The 18,463-nt window shown below is 39.6% G+C and overlaps 1 protein-coding gene across 1 annotated transcript in view; it reads left to right on the top strand.

The window, feature by feature from the left end:
* Positions 1 to 452: 452 nt before the first annotated feature.
* The window catches only part of FBXO3 (F-box protein 3), a 33,503-nt gene continuing 15,492 nt past the window's right edge, over positions 453 to 18,463 (top strand). Inside the window, exons 1-4 of the mRNA XM_019975337.2 lie at positions 453 to 609; positions 4,836 to 4,925; positions 7,194 to 7,357; positions 17,693 to 17,807. Coding sequence (XP_019830896.1) covers positions 506 to 609; positions 4,836 to 4,925; positions 7,194 to 7,357; positions 17,693 to 17,807 — 473 coding nt within the window. The 5' untranslated portion in view covers positions 453 to 505. The remainder of the gene's footprint in view (positions 610 to 4,835; positions 4,926 to 7,193; positions 7,358 to 17,692; positions 17,808 to 18,463) is intronic.

The raw sequence follows: 18,463 nt of genomic DNA, 5'->3' as shown, positions 1-18,463 counted from the left end.
GTAAGCGACACGCCGGGCCAGGGAGGCTAAAAAGAGAAACGAGGGATTTCTCGGTCGGAAAACGAAGAGAAACAATGGATTTCGGGACCAAAGACAGAGAGAGAACTTGAGGCCAAGCTTCCAGGATAGCGGATGTAAAATTTCTCGTGAGGGGCGAGAGTGACCCAATCAAATTTAGTAATAAACTCTCAAAGAGGTCCGGACTGGGCAGGTTTAGGGATCGGAATGGGAGGAGGGAGCCCGGGGGAATCTAAGGGAGAGCACAGGGGCACTCGGCAGACCTAGAGTAGCTTGGGTAAGCCGGATCCCGGGGCACGCGCGCTCAGCCGGCAAGGCAGAAGGCGGAGCCTTCCGGGGAACCGCCTATCGGGCCGCTCTGTGGGCGGGCTATCCTGCTCTCCTGTCGATTACATAACAAACCTGTGCCGGTGGCTGGGGAGCGGCGCGGGCTGTGGCGGAGGGGGCGTGGCCGGGGCGTGGCCAGGCCTGCACTGGGCCAGGCAAGATGGCGGCCATGGATACCGAGTCGGCGCCCCTAACCCTAGAATCGCTGCCCACCGACCCCCTGCTCCTCATCTTATCCTTCTTGGACTACCGGGACCTAATCAAGTAATGGGACGAGGCACATGGCAGGGGTGGGGTTCGCGGGTAAGGGAGGTGGTGTAAGGCAGGAAGGACGGAGGCCCGGCTCGCCGACCGAACCTGGACTCGGGTGTCACCTAGAAGGTGACGCCAGGGCCACCCTGATCCTGCAGGGTCCCTCAGGGGGCCGGGGTGAGACCGCGGCGGAAGGGGCCCCGCCTTGAGGTCTTCCTCGCGTCCGGGGCCCAGGCCTGAGGAGCGACAAGAGCCCTCTCTCCCGGGCCTCAGCGAGGCCCAGTTGGAAGCGGGGAGATACTACTCCCCGCTGCCGGCCCGCGGACGCCCGCGGCCCGCACCTCCGGACCCCCGGCGTCTCTGCCCGATCCCGGCAGCCTTGGCCGCTTTGAAAAAGTCTCCGTCCCGGCGGCAGAGCCCTCTTCTCTCTGCCTGGGCCGGAGGCCTTCGGAGTCGGGCGCCAAAGTGGGCCAGTGGGACGCGGGAGAGGAGCCGGGCGACCCCCTCACCCCTGGGTGCGACTTCTGCGGCAACGTTATATCTGGCAGGCTCACTTTCAATCTTCTCTGCTGTATAATTGTTTCGTTTTCAGCCTTCTTCCTCACGGTTGCATGTTGGATTTTGTTTTGGTACTGACTTCCGGTGTTGCGATACAGGTGACCATCTTCCCTCCTGTATGCTTTGGGTTTCCCAAGTTGCCCGCGTCTGTTCCAAAAATAAACACCGGTTGCTGGTAGGGGTGGTTAAATGCCAGGTTCCTTCAGCGCTTGGGACTGCCTGGAATGGTGGAAGAAATGGCGCTGTTTACACCCTTGACAGCTGGTGGCATGCCTCTTTCTTGGGCCACCATATGTATTTGCAGAGGAGGCAAAGTCGCCCTCTTAAGGATAGGTAGGAGAGATTCGTTTTGTTTTGTTTGATTAACCATTGGATTCTAGCAGTTTGGTGACTGTACCCTGTGTTGTCAGGGATCCTTGTAGACATGCAGCTTTCTTGAAGTTGGTGGCAGCTGTTGGTTTGTCTAGCTAAGTGGTGACAGAGAGATAACTCCAGTTTCTGGCTGCTATCTACATTAATACCTGTAACATTTTAATTTTTCTAGAAAACAAATTTTTCTCTACTCACGCTTGTAATAAAGTTTGTCTTTTCTTTGGAAAAGTCTGTTCCAGCTGCAAACTCTCATCTGAAATATTGTGTTGCTAGGGCCTTTTAAGGGCTTCCCTTGTAGCTCAGTTGGTAAAGAATCTGCCTGCAGTGCAGGAGACCCGGGTTCGATCCCCGGGTTGGGAAGATCCCTTGGAGAAGGAAATGGTGACCCACTCCAGTATCCTTGCCTGGAAAAATCTCATGGACAGAGGAGCCTGGTGGGCTGCAGTCCATGGGGTCACAAAGAGTCGGGCACGACTGAGCGACTAACACTTATAGCCTTTTAGAAATCTAACACTACACACACTCTTGATCTAATGGGCTACCTTGCTCTCAGAATGATCTTTCTAAGACAGATCCTAAAAATCCTGTAATGCTGCTCGTTATTTACAGATTATAACCTAAACTTCAGGGAGCATTTAAGGCCCTTATTATTTGACATGGTCCACTCTATCCAAATTGACCTCAGCCAGCATACCACACTTGTGCCTTTTTTGTTCTGTGGCTTAAACTCTTGACCTTGCCTGGAATACCATGCTCCCCTCTTCTCATCCTAGCAAGATGAATTCCTTTAAGACCCCCTCTCCTGAGTCCCATCTCTACCTTTCTTCCTCCCTCTGCAGAGTTCATTTACCATACCAGACAGATTGTGCATTTCTTAAATATAAAGACTGTATTGTTTGTCTTTGTAGTCACCGTTTATTCAACAGGTTTTTGTTTTTGTTTTTGTTTGTTTTTTTGATCGTTTCTGTGTGCCAGCCTATTAAATGCTGGGGCAACAATAGTGAACAAGACACATAAGGACCCTCTTATAAGCTCTTACAGTCTAATGGGCAAGATGGAGAACAAGTGCATAATTACAAGAGCTGCTGTGTGCTATGAAGGAAATGAATCAGTGACTCTGTTAAGGAGCTGATTCAGACTGGAAGGAGCTGCCATGTATGATAGACAGCATAGAGCAGTCCTGGCAGAAGGACCCGTGTTTTCAGGAGCTGATTGGAGGATAGCAGAGCCTGCTGGAAGAGCTAGAAGACTGGTGTTGCAGGAGGTAGGGAGTGAGTTATAGGCAGAGAGGCTGAGCAGAGACTGGTGAGATCATGAAGGACCTTGTAAAACAAGGTGAGGAGTTCAAATTTATTATAAATGTTTTAGGTCGTAATCAAAGTTTTAAACAAAAGTGACATGATCCCTCTATAAATGTTTGCAGAAGTAAACTGAGTTGAATACTGTATTAGTCAGGGTTCTTGAAGGAAGCAGAACCAATATGTGTGTGTATGTGTGGCTTATTTTAAGGTATTTGCTCATGAATTGTGGAGGCTTTTTCCTATAGTCTGCCATGTGCAAGCTGGAGACCCAAGAAAGCTGGTGATATAGTTTGAAGGGTAGGGAGCTGGAGAAGTGATTCCCATCTGGCTCTAAAACCTGAGAACCAGGAGTGCAAAGGCAGGATAAGATCAGTGTCCCAAATTAGTGGTCAGGCAGAGAGCGAACTCAGCCTTCCTCTGCCTTTTTGTTCTATTCAGGCCCTCAATGGATCGGATGATGCCCACCCGTATTGGGGAGGGCCGTTTGGCTAACTTAGTCCGCCAGTTCGAAGGCTCATTTTTTCCGGCAACATGTGACAGGAAATAGTGTTTAATTAGCTATCTGGGCATCCCTTAGCCCAAACAAGTTGACACAAATGCCATCGAATTTTATCCACAGAAAAGTTTCCAATGTACTGTGACTTTCCTGTAGTATGTAGCTCAGATTTTTCAAGTGTCCCTCCCATTGCTAACCTTCTGAAGGTTTTGGTACATATTTGCTGAACTGGATTGTGTTGGATTGATTAGTCTATTGGGATCATTGTGTAATGTAAACTTCACAGTTTGAGTCTCACTGCATATCAGAATTATATGTGGCACTTTAAAAATATACATATCATGCCCGAGGTACAGACTTCACCCCATGCCGAATGAGTCAGAAGCTCTAGGACAGTAGTTTTCATCCTTAATGTCCATCAATAATCACCTCTGGTGCACATTCCAGAGATTCTTTTATGGTGTTTAAGTCTTGGGATATTGATAGAAAAGGACCTAAAAAAGAGATAGGGGACTCTTGAATTCACAAAATTGGAGGGATTCCTAGTTTTGCGAATGTTAGTTTGGGCGTCTCCTGAGAGTGGCTCTAAAGGATGAGAATGATGTTTGTGTAAAATCTGAAAAGTGAACAAAGCCTACTCTGTTTAGCATTAGTTGTTTTTTAACATGCCCCACTCACAGCCTTGACAAATCCTATGTAATTTAAGATTCCCTTAATTGATTAGTTATTGCCCAAGTAAAATCTTTTAATATCTACCTACTTTTTCTAACTTGTGACTTCTCTTCTGAAAGGATAGAAATCCATTTTTTAAAATCTCAAGTTCATTCTTTTTTGAATTAATTACATAGGGAAGGATTTACAGGAATCAAGCACTATTGTGTTAGAAATCTCTATATAATAAGAAAATAATTTCTAATATTTCATATTTTTGAGCAGTTGACCCTAAGTTGAATAGCCATGGATACTGAATCAGAACTGTTGTGAATCTAACATCTTTTATAAGTGGGTTTTCCAATAGTTCCTATAATTGAAAAGTGTTTTTGGCTACATATTCCTGTTAAGAAAAAAAATTAGAACAAACAGAAGGCCTATGTATTTAATATCAAATGTCTCACAGATCTGAAAAAGAAAAAACACTTTCTTTACATCTGCATAACATTTCTGTTTATAGAAATGATTACTGCCCAATAATGAGTATAGGAAAACTCTTTGATTTGAAATAAATCCAATGGTTTATATGTTTCATAGACTTTTGTATGAAAATTAAAATTGTAAACATTTTGCAGTGTGTTTGTGAACTCAAATAGTTGAGATTTCACTACTCACAAGGTAATTATACTAGCTAACACATTAAACTGGTTTTAGAAAAGACTGTTTTGTGGTTATAAGGGTAGATAGTGGGAGAAAAGCAAAAGGAACAAAACAGAACTTAACATTGAATATTTTCATCATCATTTCTAACTTGCTTTCTTGTTTTCTTTTATACTAACCATGAATCTGGTTACTGCCAGCTGTTGCTATGTCAGTCGAAGACTCAGCCAGCTATCAAGTCATGATCCGCTGTGGAGAAGACATTGCAAAAAATACTGGCTGATATCCGAGTGAGTATTTGGGAAACATGTATTCTTGAAATTGGGCTCTTGGCTTTCATTAGTGCTAGTCTGTCTTGATTCTCCTCTCTAAGCCTTGTCTCTTTAACACCTTTGATGGCTCTTCTTGTGCCTGCCAGTAAACGCAGGTGTTCTCCAAGCTTCTGTTCTTGGCTAACTGCTCTTCTCCCTCTGTGAAGTCTCCTGCATGCACTGCTGCAATTTGTAGAGATGCCTTGTATACTTCTAACTCCCAAACCTGAGTGTCCACGCCAGACATTGCCACTGAACCCCAGATTTGTTTGCATAACTGTCTGCTAGACTTTCCACTGGATGACCCACAGGGTTCACCAAATTCAGTAAATTTTAATTAATTTGATAGAATAAAAGTGTACATGACAGAAGGTGGGAGTTGGAAAAGGTGAAAGAAAGGGTAGGATTGCTAATATCTTTTTCTTAGGTTGAGGGGAGTCAGGTGGTAACTGAAGTTGATGAAGCAAGAAACAGAGGTTTAAAAATATTATTTAAAGCTAAGCTATTGAGTAGAACTAAAAATAACAGAGCCTCTAAACATTGGAAGGAGAAAGAATGAGGAAGAAGGAATTTTAAGTATTGCTTCATCCTGACCTTTTATTGTTTGGGGTATCAGTAGATAGATATAAAATTGATAAATCAAAAACTAGAGGAATAGGGACTTCCCTGGTGGTCCAGTGGTTAAGAATCTGCCAGCCATTGTAGGGGACATGGGTTAAATCCCTGGTCCAAGAAGATCCCACATGCTGTGGAGCTAAGCCCATGTGTCACAACTACTGAGCCCGTGTGTCACAACTACTGAGCCTGTGTGCTCAACTCCTGAGGCCACTCGCTGCAATTGCTGAAGCCCATGTGCTCGAGAGCCTGTGCTCTGCAACAGGAGAAGGCACTGCAGTGAGAAGCCATCACACCACAGCTAGAGAGTAGCCCCCGCTCACCTCAACTATAGAAAGCCCAGACGCAGCAGCAAAGACTCAGTGCAGCCAAAAATTTAAAAAATTAAAAAAACAGCTAGAGGAATAAGCATTTAGAATTATAGCGATACTTTCCGGAAGTAACTAGTTTCCTTTGAAGAGTTGGATTTAGAACAGGAGACTGCCTAGCTTTTCATTATAAGTTCTTCGGTACTTTTTGGTTTTAATAATATGTGTATTACTTAGATGAATAAAAGGTTACTTCTTTCCTACCACTCCTCTCACCCCAAAAAACACACACACACATGTACATACAACACCCTGAATTGTTCTCCCCATCCCTAAACCTGGTCCTCCTGTATTCCTGCCGTCATAGCGGTACCATCCATCCTGGCATCCAAGCATCCTGCGTCTCTTCTGTCCTTCTCTCCCTACCTCATTCAGTGACCAAGCCTTTTTGACTTTAGCCCCTGTATGTTTCTTGGATCTTTCTTCTCATTTCATTTAGCCACCACCGCTTTAGTTCAGTTCATCGTCCTTTACCGGACTGCTGCAGAACCTTTCCAACCGGTGCCTGTGCCTCTGGTATATACCTCTAGTACACCCCTCCCAAACCACAAGCACAGGTCCACTCTTTTCATTCCCCTGTTACAACTCTTCAGTGGCTCTCTAGAGGATAAGGTCCAAGCTACTAGTGTGTTATTCTGGCTGCCTTATCCTGTACCACTTCTGACTCTTAAATTTATATTTCATTCTTTCTCCCTGATTAGATTACATTCTTTGAAGGCAAAAAATATGCCTTATTTTCAATGTCCTCAGTGGCTAAATAGACAGTAAATGTTTGTGGAATTGTACCAAACAGAAATGTTGAATTTTGGTTCCTTTGCTGTGCTATATTGATTCTCTGGTTAATCCAATGTAGATATATTAGATTAATATAGCCTGTCATTAGTTTCTAAATGTTCTCTAAAATGGAAAAGCTAAATATATATTTTAAAATTTTACAATTGGTATGTTTTTAGGAGTAAGTTGAAATTCATATCCCATATATTATTCATATTATATCTTATTAAGGATTAGAAAACTTAAAAAAATAATAAATAGAAAGTAAAAAAAAATAAGTGACTCATAATCTCACTATTCCAGGAATAACTTGTTAAATTTTTTGATGTATGTGTCACTGTTTATTATCTAGTCTTCATTTGTAGCTAAAATAAATGAAAAGGAAGACAAAAGTAGCCACAAATTCCCAATAAAGTATGTTGGTAATTGTGTAAAATATATGCTAATTTCATTGTAAAATATTTTTAATTTTATTTTTAAATCTATTTAGGGAAGAGAAAACACAGAAGAACCAGTGTTGGAAATCCCTCTTCATTGATACTTACTCTGATGTAGGACGATATATTGACCATTATGCTGCTATTAAAAAGGCCTGGGATGATCTCAAGAAATACTTGGAACCCAGATGTCCTCGGATGGTTTTATCTCTGAAAGGTATTGGGAATACAAGGTCTCCCTTCTTCATTTTAGTGACTCTAGTTTAAATAGGTTAAATAACTTTAGGTTTCTATCTCCTGTGCTGATCTGTGCTAATCCAACAGTATCTGTAACGCATCATTCACATTTGGTCAAGGAAACGGGAAGCCTAATTTGCGCAGAGGACACTGGCTCTAGTGCTTGCCCTATTTTTGCCCACCTCGGCACCCACATGATTCTTTATTAGAAGGGAAGCTGAACTCATTTGATCTTTACATTTGTTTTACGTAAAGAAACTAGTAATGCTAAAATTGCTTGAGGATACCTATTGTAATTTCTTTTAAAAGACTTTTTTTTAATTGAAGCATTGCCTGCTGTATCAACCCTCTTCCCTGTTTTCAGTACAAGTAAGTGTTTATTTGACAGCCTGGTATTAGGAAAGACCAAATATTGACAGACCGGGTTTTTAAGCATCTGAAGAGCAGCGTAATAGAATAGGGAAAACTTTCATCCCCACTTTGACACTCACAGAATAATGAAACTCAGATTTGAAGTGAGGTTAATTTGACTCCAGAATCTGTGCTCTGTCTACCATAGTATTATTGTCCAATTTTGGCAAGAAATATTAACAAGCTATTTCCCATTACTTTGATTTTTAAATTTATGCCCAAGAAATACATAAATGGATTGGAGATGCTACTTAATCTGCTTTAGCCTCCAATTTTTTTCAGGTTTCTCCACTAAAAGGAATTTTATATGTGTTTTGGTTTTGCTAAGCTGAAATTGGAATTAGTTCTTCTCAAACGTATTCCTTTTGAACTGAGGTCTCTTTTGAAAGGGCATTCCTTTTACATTTCATATTTCTGCTGTACTTTTCCATGCAAATATGAATTTCATACAATCATGATTGCATGACCAATTACTTAAAACTGAATTGCAAGGAAGTAGAAGAAAGAATAATTTGGTAGAGAGAGTAGAGCTTTGAAGGACAGTACCCTTGATTAATATTTTTATTAGTTTTTTTTCCTTGAAAGAAAAGAAAAATACCATGTACTTCGTATGTGAGGTTGAAAAATTTCAAGAGGAAAATAATTCTGAAAATAGGTAATTTGGTGGTGATATGTAAAATATGTAAGGCTTAGTGGACTTCCTGGGTGGTGCTAGTGCTAAAGAACTTGCCTGCTAATGCAGGAAATGTAAGAGATGCAGGTTCGATCCTTGGGTTGGGAAGATCCCCTGGAGGAGGAAATGGCAATCAACTCCAGTGTTCTTGCGTAGAGAATCCCATGGACAGAGGAGCTTGGCAGGCTACAGTCCATAGGGTCTCAAAGAGTCCTACACGACTGAAGTGATGTAGCATGAAGCAAGCATGCAGTAGCTAGTATTTGTTAAACACAAAGCTAGGCGCTAAGCTAAGTACTGTGTATTATTCCATTTAAATTGCCAAAATCCTATGAGGTAGGCAATTACTATTCTCATTTTATAGGTGAGCTACCTGAGGCAAAAAAATCTAAGTAAGTTGTTTGCCATCATAAAGCAAAGGCTGAGCCAGGATTTGAATACAGGACTGATTCCAGAGCTGTGGTCTTAACAGCTGTTGAAGGAAGAGAAAACCTATTCTGTTTAGATTATTTTAGGACTCTTAGAGAGCTAGTCTAATATTAGGATATTTGGAATATGAGAATATATTTATTGTTCTCCTTTGAGACACGGAGCTACCAGGAAAGGAAGAAACTAAAGGTACATAGCGGCCTCTTCCTTTTTTCTTTTATAGTTTTTTAGGGGGGCACTCAGTTGGTATTCCCAGGCTCCCTGCTCACAGTTGTGTACTTAGTGGTTGGAGGTGAGGTTGTCAGAGAATTCCTTAACAGCCCCTGTTTTACTACTAAGTGCCAGTTCTCTAGGGTCTTTGCTATGAGTTGGAATAGGACAAATGCTCTGAAATCTAGAAAATCGGGGGTTCTATTCATGTAGACCCATGAGTTCTAGGACTGAATCAGGAACCTTAGCTAATTCATCTCAGGGGCCATAATCCCTGACTCATTTTCAAGGGTATGGAGATTACAGATAGGAAACTTGGAAAGCAGATAGGCATTGGGCTTGGGAAAATTTTTATTAAGTATCTTGAAATTATAGTATATTGGCATGTTGTTGTCATTCAGTGACTCAGTCGTGTCCAACGCTTTGCGACCCCATGACTGCAGCACACCAGGCTTCCCTGTCTTTCACCATCTCCCAGAGTTTGCTCAAACTCATGTCCATTGAGTCAATGATGCCATCCAACCGTCTCATCCTCTGTCGTCCCCTTCTCCTCTTGCCCTCAATCTTTCCCAGCAACAGGGTCTTTACTAGTGAGTCGGCTCTTCATATCAGGTGGCCAAAGTATTGGAGTTTCAGCTTCAGCATCAGTCCTTCCAATGAATATTCAGGGTTAATTCCTTTTAGGATTGACTGGTTGGATCTCATTGCAGTCCAAGGGACTCTCAAGAGTCTTCTCTAGCACCTCAGTTCGAAGGCATCATTTCTTCCCCACTCGGCCATTTTTATTGTCCAGCTCTCACATCTATACATGGCTACTGGAAAAACCATAGCTTTGACTAGATGAACCTTTGTAGGCAAAGTTATGTCTCTACTTTTTAATATGCTGTCTAGGTTTGTCATAGCTTTTCTTCCAAGGAGAAAGCATCTTTTAATTTCATGGCTGCAGTCACCATCCAAAGTGATTTTGGAGCCCTAGAAAATAAAGTCTGTCACTGGTTGCATTGTTTCCCCATCTGTTTGCCATGAAGTGATAACCAGATGCTGTGGTCTTTGTTTTTTGAATGTTGAGTTTTAAACCAGCTTTCTCACTCTCCTCTTTCACCTTCATCAAGAGGCTCTTTAGTTCCTCTTTGCTTACTGCCATAAGGGTGGTGTCATCTACATATCTGAGGTGATTGCTTTCTCCCGGCAATCTTGATTCCAGCTTATGCTTCATCCAGCCAGCGTTTCTCATGATGTACTCTGCATATAAGTTAAATAAGCAGGGTGACAGTATACAGCCTTGTCGTACTCCTTTCCCAATTTGGAACCAGTGTGTTCTTGCATGTCCAGTTCTAACTGTTGCTTCTTGACTTGCACACAGGTTTCGCAGGAGGCAGGTCAGGTGGTCTGGTATTCCCATCTCTTGAAGAATTTTCCACAGTTTGTTGTGATCCACACAAAGGTTTTAGCATAGTCAATGAAGCAGAAGTAGATGTTTTTCTGGATTTCTCTTTACTTTTTTAATGATCAAAAGATGTTGGCAATTTGATCTCTGGTTCCTCTGCCTTTTCTAAATCAACTTGCATATCTGGAAGTTCCAGGTTGCAATCTGTCTAATGGTATATATCATATGTCTTTGAAGTTCATATTAACCTTAAGTGTTGGCTTAACATTTTTAGAGTCAAGGGACTTTTTAGAGATTATTTTGACCAAGGATTAGCAAACTTTTTCTTTAAATGACCAGCTAGTACATATTTTAGGCTTTGATAGGCAGTTGACCTTTGTGACAGCTATTCAGCTCTGCTATTGTGGGAAAGCAGCCATAGACAATTCAACAACAAATGGGTGTGGCAGTGTTCCAAGAAAACTTTATTTAGGGAAGTAGGTGGTATTTGGCCTGCAGGCTGTAGTTTGTGGATCCCTGATTTCTAACAGCCCTTTTCTTTTTATAGGTGAAGGAACAGTCTCAGAGAGTTTAGGTGACGTATGCAGGGTCCTATAGCTGGTGAGGAACAGAGATGAACTCTAGAACTCTAGGCCTCTTGGCACCTAGTAATCTTTTCACCTCCTCCTCATACAAAAGTTACTTAATCCTCTCTGTAATTCTCTGTAGGTGGTTATCATCATCTATTTTGCAGAGGAGGAAACCGGATTAAAGAGGTGAAATAACTTGCCAGAGATCACAGTCAGTCTAGTCATACCATCGTATCTACAACGGATTGGTTCCAGGGCTCACTCAGGATATCAAAATCCAAAGATGCGCAAGTCCCATTGTTGACCCTTTGTATCCTGTGTTCCACAACCGTGGATACAGAGGGCCAGCTGTAATTGGTAGAGCTGAGATTTGACCCTGGTCTGTCTGGCTTCCAAATTCTGTTAGAGTAGAATGCCCCTCTAAAACATGTTTCTTTATATTTGTCTTTCACCATGTTTCCTTGTTGTCATTTAACTTTTTTTTTTTCTGTCTTGCTATCTGTTTTCAAGAAATGCTTGGTTTCTTAATGTTACATGTTAAATGTTCAACATGTAGCACTAACCATATAAATAGTAATTTTTTCTCATTCAACTTCTGGTTCAGATAGCTATTCAGCTTACTTTCATACTGAACTTTTTAAAAAATAAACTTTTTTTTGTAGTAATTTACATTACAAGACAGTTGCAAAGATGGCACAGAGGGTTCCTCTGTACCCCTCGGCCAGCTTCAGTTTCCCCTAACATACCACCCCGTGGGGCATCTGTCAAACTAAAGTCTTCACTGGCACATTACTGCTCACTGAACTCTGGACTTTATTTGCAATTCCCCAGATTTTCCATCAGTGAGATCCTTTTTCAGTTCCTGCACGCAGTCAAGAATACCACATGGCATTTAGTTGCCATGTGTCTCCTCACTGTCCTCTGGCCTGTGGAAATTTTCCAGCCTTTCCTTATCTTTCACAGCCTTGACAGTTGAAGCAGTACTGGTCAGGTGTTTTGCAGGATGTCCCTCAGACCGACTTTGTCTAAAGTATTACTCCTGATTAGACTGGACTAAGAGGTTTTCAGGTTACTACCGAGGTGAAATGTTTCTCTTATCATATAGCTGGAGGTATGTGATATCCACAGGCTATCACTAGTGATGTTAACCAGCCTAGAGAAATGTGCACAGATCAAAAATAAAAAATAAACGAAGGAATGTTCACAGATCATAAGTGTACAACTCAGTAAACTGTTGCAATGTGAACTTTCCCTTCAGGTCATAAAGTAGAATAATTATGTGTACCTCGAACCCTCTCTCTTTCTCAGGGGTAACCACTATCCTGATTGCTAATGCCACGGAGTAGTTTTCTCTCTTTTTGAACTTTATATAATTTGCATGATTAACTGTGTGTTTTGTGTAAAGTATTTGTTTCGTTTGTGAGGTTCAGTTGTGTGTAAGAGTATTTTGTTCATTTTTGTTACGGTATAAACATTCCATTATATGATTAGACCACAGTTTATATATTTATTCTACTGTTGATGGATAGTTTATTTCTAGTCTTTGATTATTATAAATAATATTGTAAATCATTTTTAAAGCAATTTTTATTAGGGCATAGTTGATTTAAAATGTTGTGTTAGTTTCTGCTGTATGGCAAAGTGAGTCAGTTATACATATCCACATATCCACTCTTTTTTAGATTCTTTTCCCATGTACATCATTACAAGTGTTGAGTGGCGTTCCCTGTTCCATACAGTAGGTCCTTATTAGTTATTTATTTTATGTATAGTAGTGTGTATATGTCAATCCCAGTCTCCCAATTTATCCCTCCCCCGCAACCCTGTTTGTTTTCTATGTCTATGACTCTATTTCTATTTATAAATCATTTTTGATGTATATATGAGCATATTTCTATCAGGAAAATATCTAGGATTGCATTTGTTGGGTGGTATAGTATGCTTACATTAAACTTCAAAAAATACTGTTAATTTTCCAAAATGGTTTTACCCCTTTACATTCCTACTAGCACTTTAATGTTGTCATTGCTTTTATTTTAGCCTTTCTAATGGGTGTGTATGGTGATTTTAATTTGCATATCCTTGAGGAGGTAGAATGACAGTTTTATTTCTAGCTTTCCAATCCCTATACGTCATTTCTTTATTTTTCTTGCTTTATTGAACTGGCTGGGGCCTTCAGTACAGTATTGGGTAGAAATGATAATAGTGAGTATCCTTATCTTTCCGACTGCAGTGGGAGAGTTTTCAACAAGATGATGGGGGCAGTGGGAGAGTTTTCAACAAGATGATGTTTGCTGTAGGTTTTTAGTAGATACTCTTTAGCATATTGAAGGAAGTCCCTTAAGATCCTAGTTTGGGGAAAGGGTTTTTTGTTTTTGTGTTTTAAATGAATAATTGAATTTTATCAAATCCCTTTCTACTTCATTCTGTTAATGCTCTGAATTATATTGATTGATTTTCTGAATGTTAAACCAGTTTTGCATTCTTGGAGTAAACTTACTTTGGTTAGAATGTATTATCTTTTCTTTTTAATATGTTGTTGGATTTGATTTGCTAGTATTTGGGGTTTTACATCTGTGCTCACGAGAGTTTGGCCTGTAATTTTCCTTTCTTGCGATGTTCTTGTCAGGTTTTGGTATCAAGATGACGCTGGCCTTGTAAAACGCGTTGGGAGGTGTTGCCTCTTTTTCTGTTCCCTGGAAGAGTTTATGTAAGCTTGGTCTTATTTCTTGTTTAAATGATTAGTAGAATATTACCAGTGAAGCTATTCAATCTTGGAGTTTTCATTGTGGGAAGGTTTTAAATTAAGTTTCAATTTCTTTATCAGATTTAGGACTACTCAGATTTTCTACTTAGTCTCATGTCAGTTTTGGTAAGTTGTGTTTTTCTAGGAAATTGTGCACTTCATGCACATTTTCCAATTTATTGCTATAAAATTTTTCATAATATCCTCTTATCTTTGTAATGCTCGTTGCATCGGTAGTGATTTTACCTTTCCATTTCTGATATTATTTGATATTATTATTTCTCTCTGTTATTCTTGATCAGTTTTGCTACGTAGGGACTAATCAATTTTATTAATGTTTTCAAAGAACTGACTTTTGTCTTTGTCAATCCTTTGTATATTAATATCTTATTTCTTATTTCATTAATTTTGCTGACTGCATCTCTTTGAGTTTACTTTATTGTCACTTTTTCCTGACTTGAGATGATTACTTAGATTATAGATTTTTCAGCCTTTCTTATTTTCTTCACATCCCTTTAGGTGTATAAATTTCCCGTTAAACATAGCTTTAAGTTCATTCCACAAGTTTGAATATGTTGTGTTTTCATTAATATGCAGTTCAAAATATTTTGTGATTTCTTCTTTGACCCATGGATTGTATAGAAATGTATTCCTTCATTTCCAAACATTGGGGGCTTTTTTAGTAATCGTTTTAATGTAGTTTATATTTTAATTCCACTATGATCAGAGAATATACTCTATACGAGTTCAGTCATTTGAAATTTATTGTGATTTGTTGTGTGTCCAGCATATAGTTTATCTTGGGAAATATTCCATGTATACTTGAAAATAATATGTATCTCTCCTATATATTTTTTGCCATTGTTGCCATTTAGTACTATATATATAATTAGGCAAAAACTGTTAATCTTATTCAAATCATCTATACTCTTATGAAGTTTTTGGTTTCCTTATTCTGTTAGTTACTGAGAGAGAGATGTTAAAATTCCTTACTGTGGTAGGCAGAGTTCCGAGAAAGTTTCCAAGATTCCCATCCTTGTGGTACAATGATAGCCTCCTCTTAAATATGAGTGGTACTATGGATATAATTTGGAGAAGGCAGTGGCACCCCACTCCAGTACTCTTGCCTTTTAGTCCTGTGATTAGGTCATATCATATGACAAAAGGTGAAGGGGTTTTACAAATGTAATGAAAGTCAAAAATTAGTTGTTTTTGAATTAATTATTAATCAAAAGGGAAATTATCCTGAGCAGGTCTGACCCAGAAGGAACTTAAAAGGAACTGGGCCCTTCCAGAAGTCAGAGAGATTCAAAGCATGAGTATCTCTCCTGTTGGCCATGAGCAAGCAAATTGGCTTGTTGTGGAGAGGGCCAGCTGATAGGGAATGGCAGATGGCTTCTCAGAGCAGAGAGCTTCAATCCTACAACTGCAAAGAACCGCATTCTGCCAGCAACCAGTGAGTCTGGAATAGAACCCCAAGTAAAGGCTGCATAAAATGAGCTAGCAGCCCCAGTTAACACCACGAGATTTCAGCCTCGTGGGACCTGAGTGGAAGATCCAATTGAGTCAGGCCCAGAATTCTGACCTGCAGAAACTGTAAAATAGTAAATGAGTGTTGTTTGACACTTCTAATATTGTGGCAGTAGAAAACTAATATTCCCATTATAATTATAGTCTTTTTTTCCATTTTAATTCTGTCATTTAAAAAATATATTTTGAAGCTGTGTTACTAGATGTACAAAACTATTATTTGTACAAAATAATGTACAAATTATAATGTACAAAACATTATAACTAAAGTTATAATGCCTGTGTAGTGACTTTGACCTTTTTTCCTTTACGGAAGGTCTTCCATTACCTCAAATAATGCTATTTGCCTTCAAGTCTATTTTGTATGATTTTAGTAGAGCTGTTTTAGTTTTCTGTGTTGACATCTTTAGGATATGCCTCTTGTATATAATTGTGTTCTGTTTTTCATCTGGTCTGTCAGTCTGTTTTTTAACTAGATTATTTAGTCTGTTTATATTTAATATAATTACTAATACATTTGAATGTAAATATACTATGTTGCTGGGAAGCCCAGGTGTTTCCGTGGTAAAGAATCCACCTGCTGATGCAGGAGACGCGGTTTGATCCCTCGGTCGGGAAGGTCCCCTGGAGGAGGAAATGGCAACCCACTCCAGTATTCTTGCCTGGAGAATCCCATGGACAGAGGAGCCTGGTGGGCTACAGTCCTTGGGGTTGCAAAGAGTCAGACAGGACTGAGCGACTGAGCAGGCATGTGTGCATACCTTGTTTCTGCTTTTTATTGGTGCTACCTAAGCAGGTGTTCCTTCTTTTGCATTCTTCTTAATTATCTTTTATTCCATACCCTTTCCTTTCTTATTTAACGTCTTCTTTTAGTGATTAGTCTAGAAATTAAAATATGTATATCTGACATAATTAAAGTCTATTGTAAAATTAGTATTTTTACCACTTCCTGAACAATGAAAGATCCTTAAAATACTTTAATTTCAATTCCCTCCCTCTTATCTTTTGTAGTATAGTTTTATGGTTTTAGTTTTCAACATATTTTATGTCTTTGAAAACATTATTACTCTTTTATATGTTCAATATGATTTTAGATTTAACTCCATATTTACCTCTTCTATTGCATTTTATTTCTTCCTGTATCTTCCGGCTTCCATCTGGGGTAATTTTTCTTCTCCCTGAAGAATTCCTATTAGTATTTTTTTTTTTTTAAATGAGGGACTGCAACTGCTGAATTATTTTCAGATTTTTTATTTTTTTGGTTGAAAAATGTATTTATTTCATCTTTACTTTTGAAGTATAAATTCACTGAATATAGAATTCTAGTCAGCAGTTGCTTTTTTTTTTCCCCAGCACTGAAGATGCTATTCCAGCTTCTGTTATTCTGTTGGTAATTTAACTGTCATTCCTCTGAAAGTGACTGTGGCTTTTCCCCTTCTCTGGTTGCTTTTAAGATTTCTCTTTGTCTTTGATTTTCAGCAGTTTTCCAGTAATGTGTCTAGGTAACGATTTTCTTTGTAATTATAGTGGTTCTTGAATTGTTTTCATCAATTTTGGAAAACTCTCAACCCTGTGATAATGCTGAAAGCTTTGCTCCGTTTCTCAGCTATGCGTTTGCTTTCAGAATTGGTAGTTGCCTCAAAGACAAGGTAGCTCCAATGGCTAAACTCTCAGTTTCCCTGTTCTGGACCAACCTCCCCCTGCCCAGACCCTGCTGGTTCTCACCGCCTTTGAGGTTCTCCAAAAACCTTGAAACCAATTTTCTGTTCAGTTTTTCTACTTTTAAGCAGAAGGTTTGGCCCAGCAGCCTGGTGTGCCATTGCCAGGAGTGACTCTCTTCTCTTGGTATTTGTAATGATACTTTACAAACATGAAAATCAAATGCTTGGTAATGTCCTCCTAGAATGAACCTACACCTAAGTCCTGTATTCCCCCTTGAGAAGCTTGGTTAAGACTCTTGAACAACATCTGTTTAGAGGACTTCTGGAGAGTTTTTTTAAATAGAGAAGTTTATTAGATTAAGAAAAATGAGCTAAGCTCTTAAGTTTGCAGTGTAATGTGAAAAATTATTGTGGATTTCACTGGTGCCTGCCATTCCTTATTTTACTTAATGCCAGTGCTTTCCCCCTGAAGAGGAAACTGGGGAATTTGCTTGCTCAAGTGCTTCAAATGTTACAGCCAATCTAAAGTGATGTAATGGTTCTCTGAATATTCAGTTCATTTCCCTATATTTCAGCAAGTACCTTTTAGGCAGAATTCAGTTGGTCTAAAATTGTTTCATTGGCTAGCGGATACATTGGAATTCCTTCTTAGATTAAGGCTATCATTGTTTCTTAATTTGCTTTTTTGTGTCTCTGCAGAGGGTGCTCGAGAGGAAGACCTAGATGCTGTGGAGGCTCAGATCGGCTGCAAGCTTCCTGATGATTATCGGTGTTCCTATCGTATCCACAATGGGCAGAAGTTAGTTGTTCCTGGGTAAGATGTTCACTGTTTGGGTTATTTTTTATGATACAGAGTATTTTCTAGAATGTAAACAAATTGTAGTTATTCTTAACAGATTAAAGGAATATGAGAATTTCCTCTCGTTTGTTGTAGCAATCCATAAGACAAAATATAAAGCTTGAATTTGATTTTGCCAAAATAGATTATGTCTCAAAAGCATCATTTCTATCAATACATCTTTATAGTTTAAATGAAGTCTGGTTGGAGGTGGGGCTATGGGACATGAGATAGGGGGGTGTGTGTGTGTGTATATATATAATTTAACTAGAACTGTTCTGAATCCTTGAAATGTTTTCCTTGTTACAGGCCAGGTAAATTGTTTGGGAGAACTTGTTGTAAATTCTGTGTATCATACATCTAAAAAGTAATTTGCTCAGAGCTACGTGTACTTAACCAAAGAAAATCTAGTTTTGTCCTATTCAAGCGTAGCCTATCATTGAATAGCCTAATTTAAACTTACTTCCAAAAGATATGAAGTAGTCACTGTGGGTCCTTTTGGTAAAAGCGGAACATACAGTAGCTGTCAAATTCACTCCTAGTTTTAAAAGGTCTGTTTTTTGAATGATTCTACTCCTTTTGTTCCCTTATGAAATGAAGCTAATTCAGAGACTGCATTTGTGACATGCTAA

This window comes from Bos indicus, chromosome 15 (assembly GCF_029378745.1).
Source record: "Bos indicus isolate NIAB-ARS_2022 breed Sahiwal x Tharparkar chromosome 15, NIAB-ARS_B.indTharparkar_mat_pri_1.0, whole genome shotgun sequence".
Classification (NCBI taxonomy): Eukaryota; Metazoa; Chordata; class Mammalia; order Artiodactyla; family Bovidae; genus Bos; species Bos indicus.
Note: the sequence above shows the minus strand (reverse complement) of the source record. Positions and strands in the feature narration are given on the sequence as shown.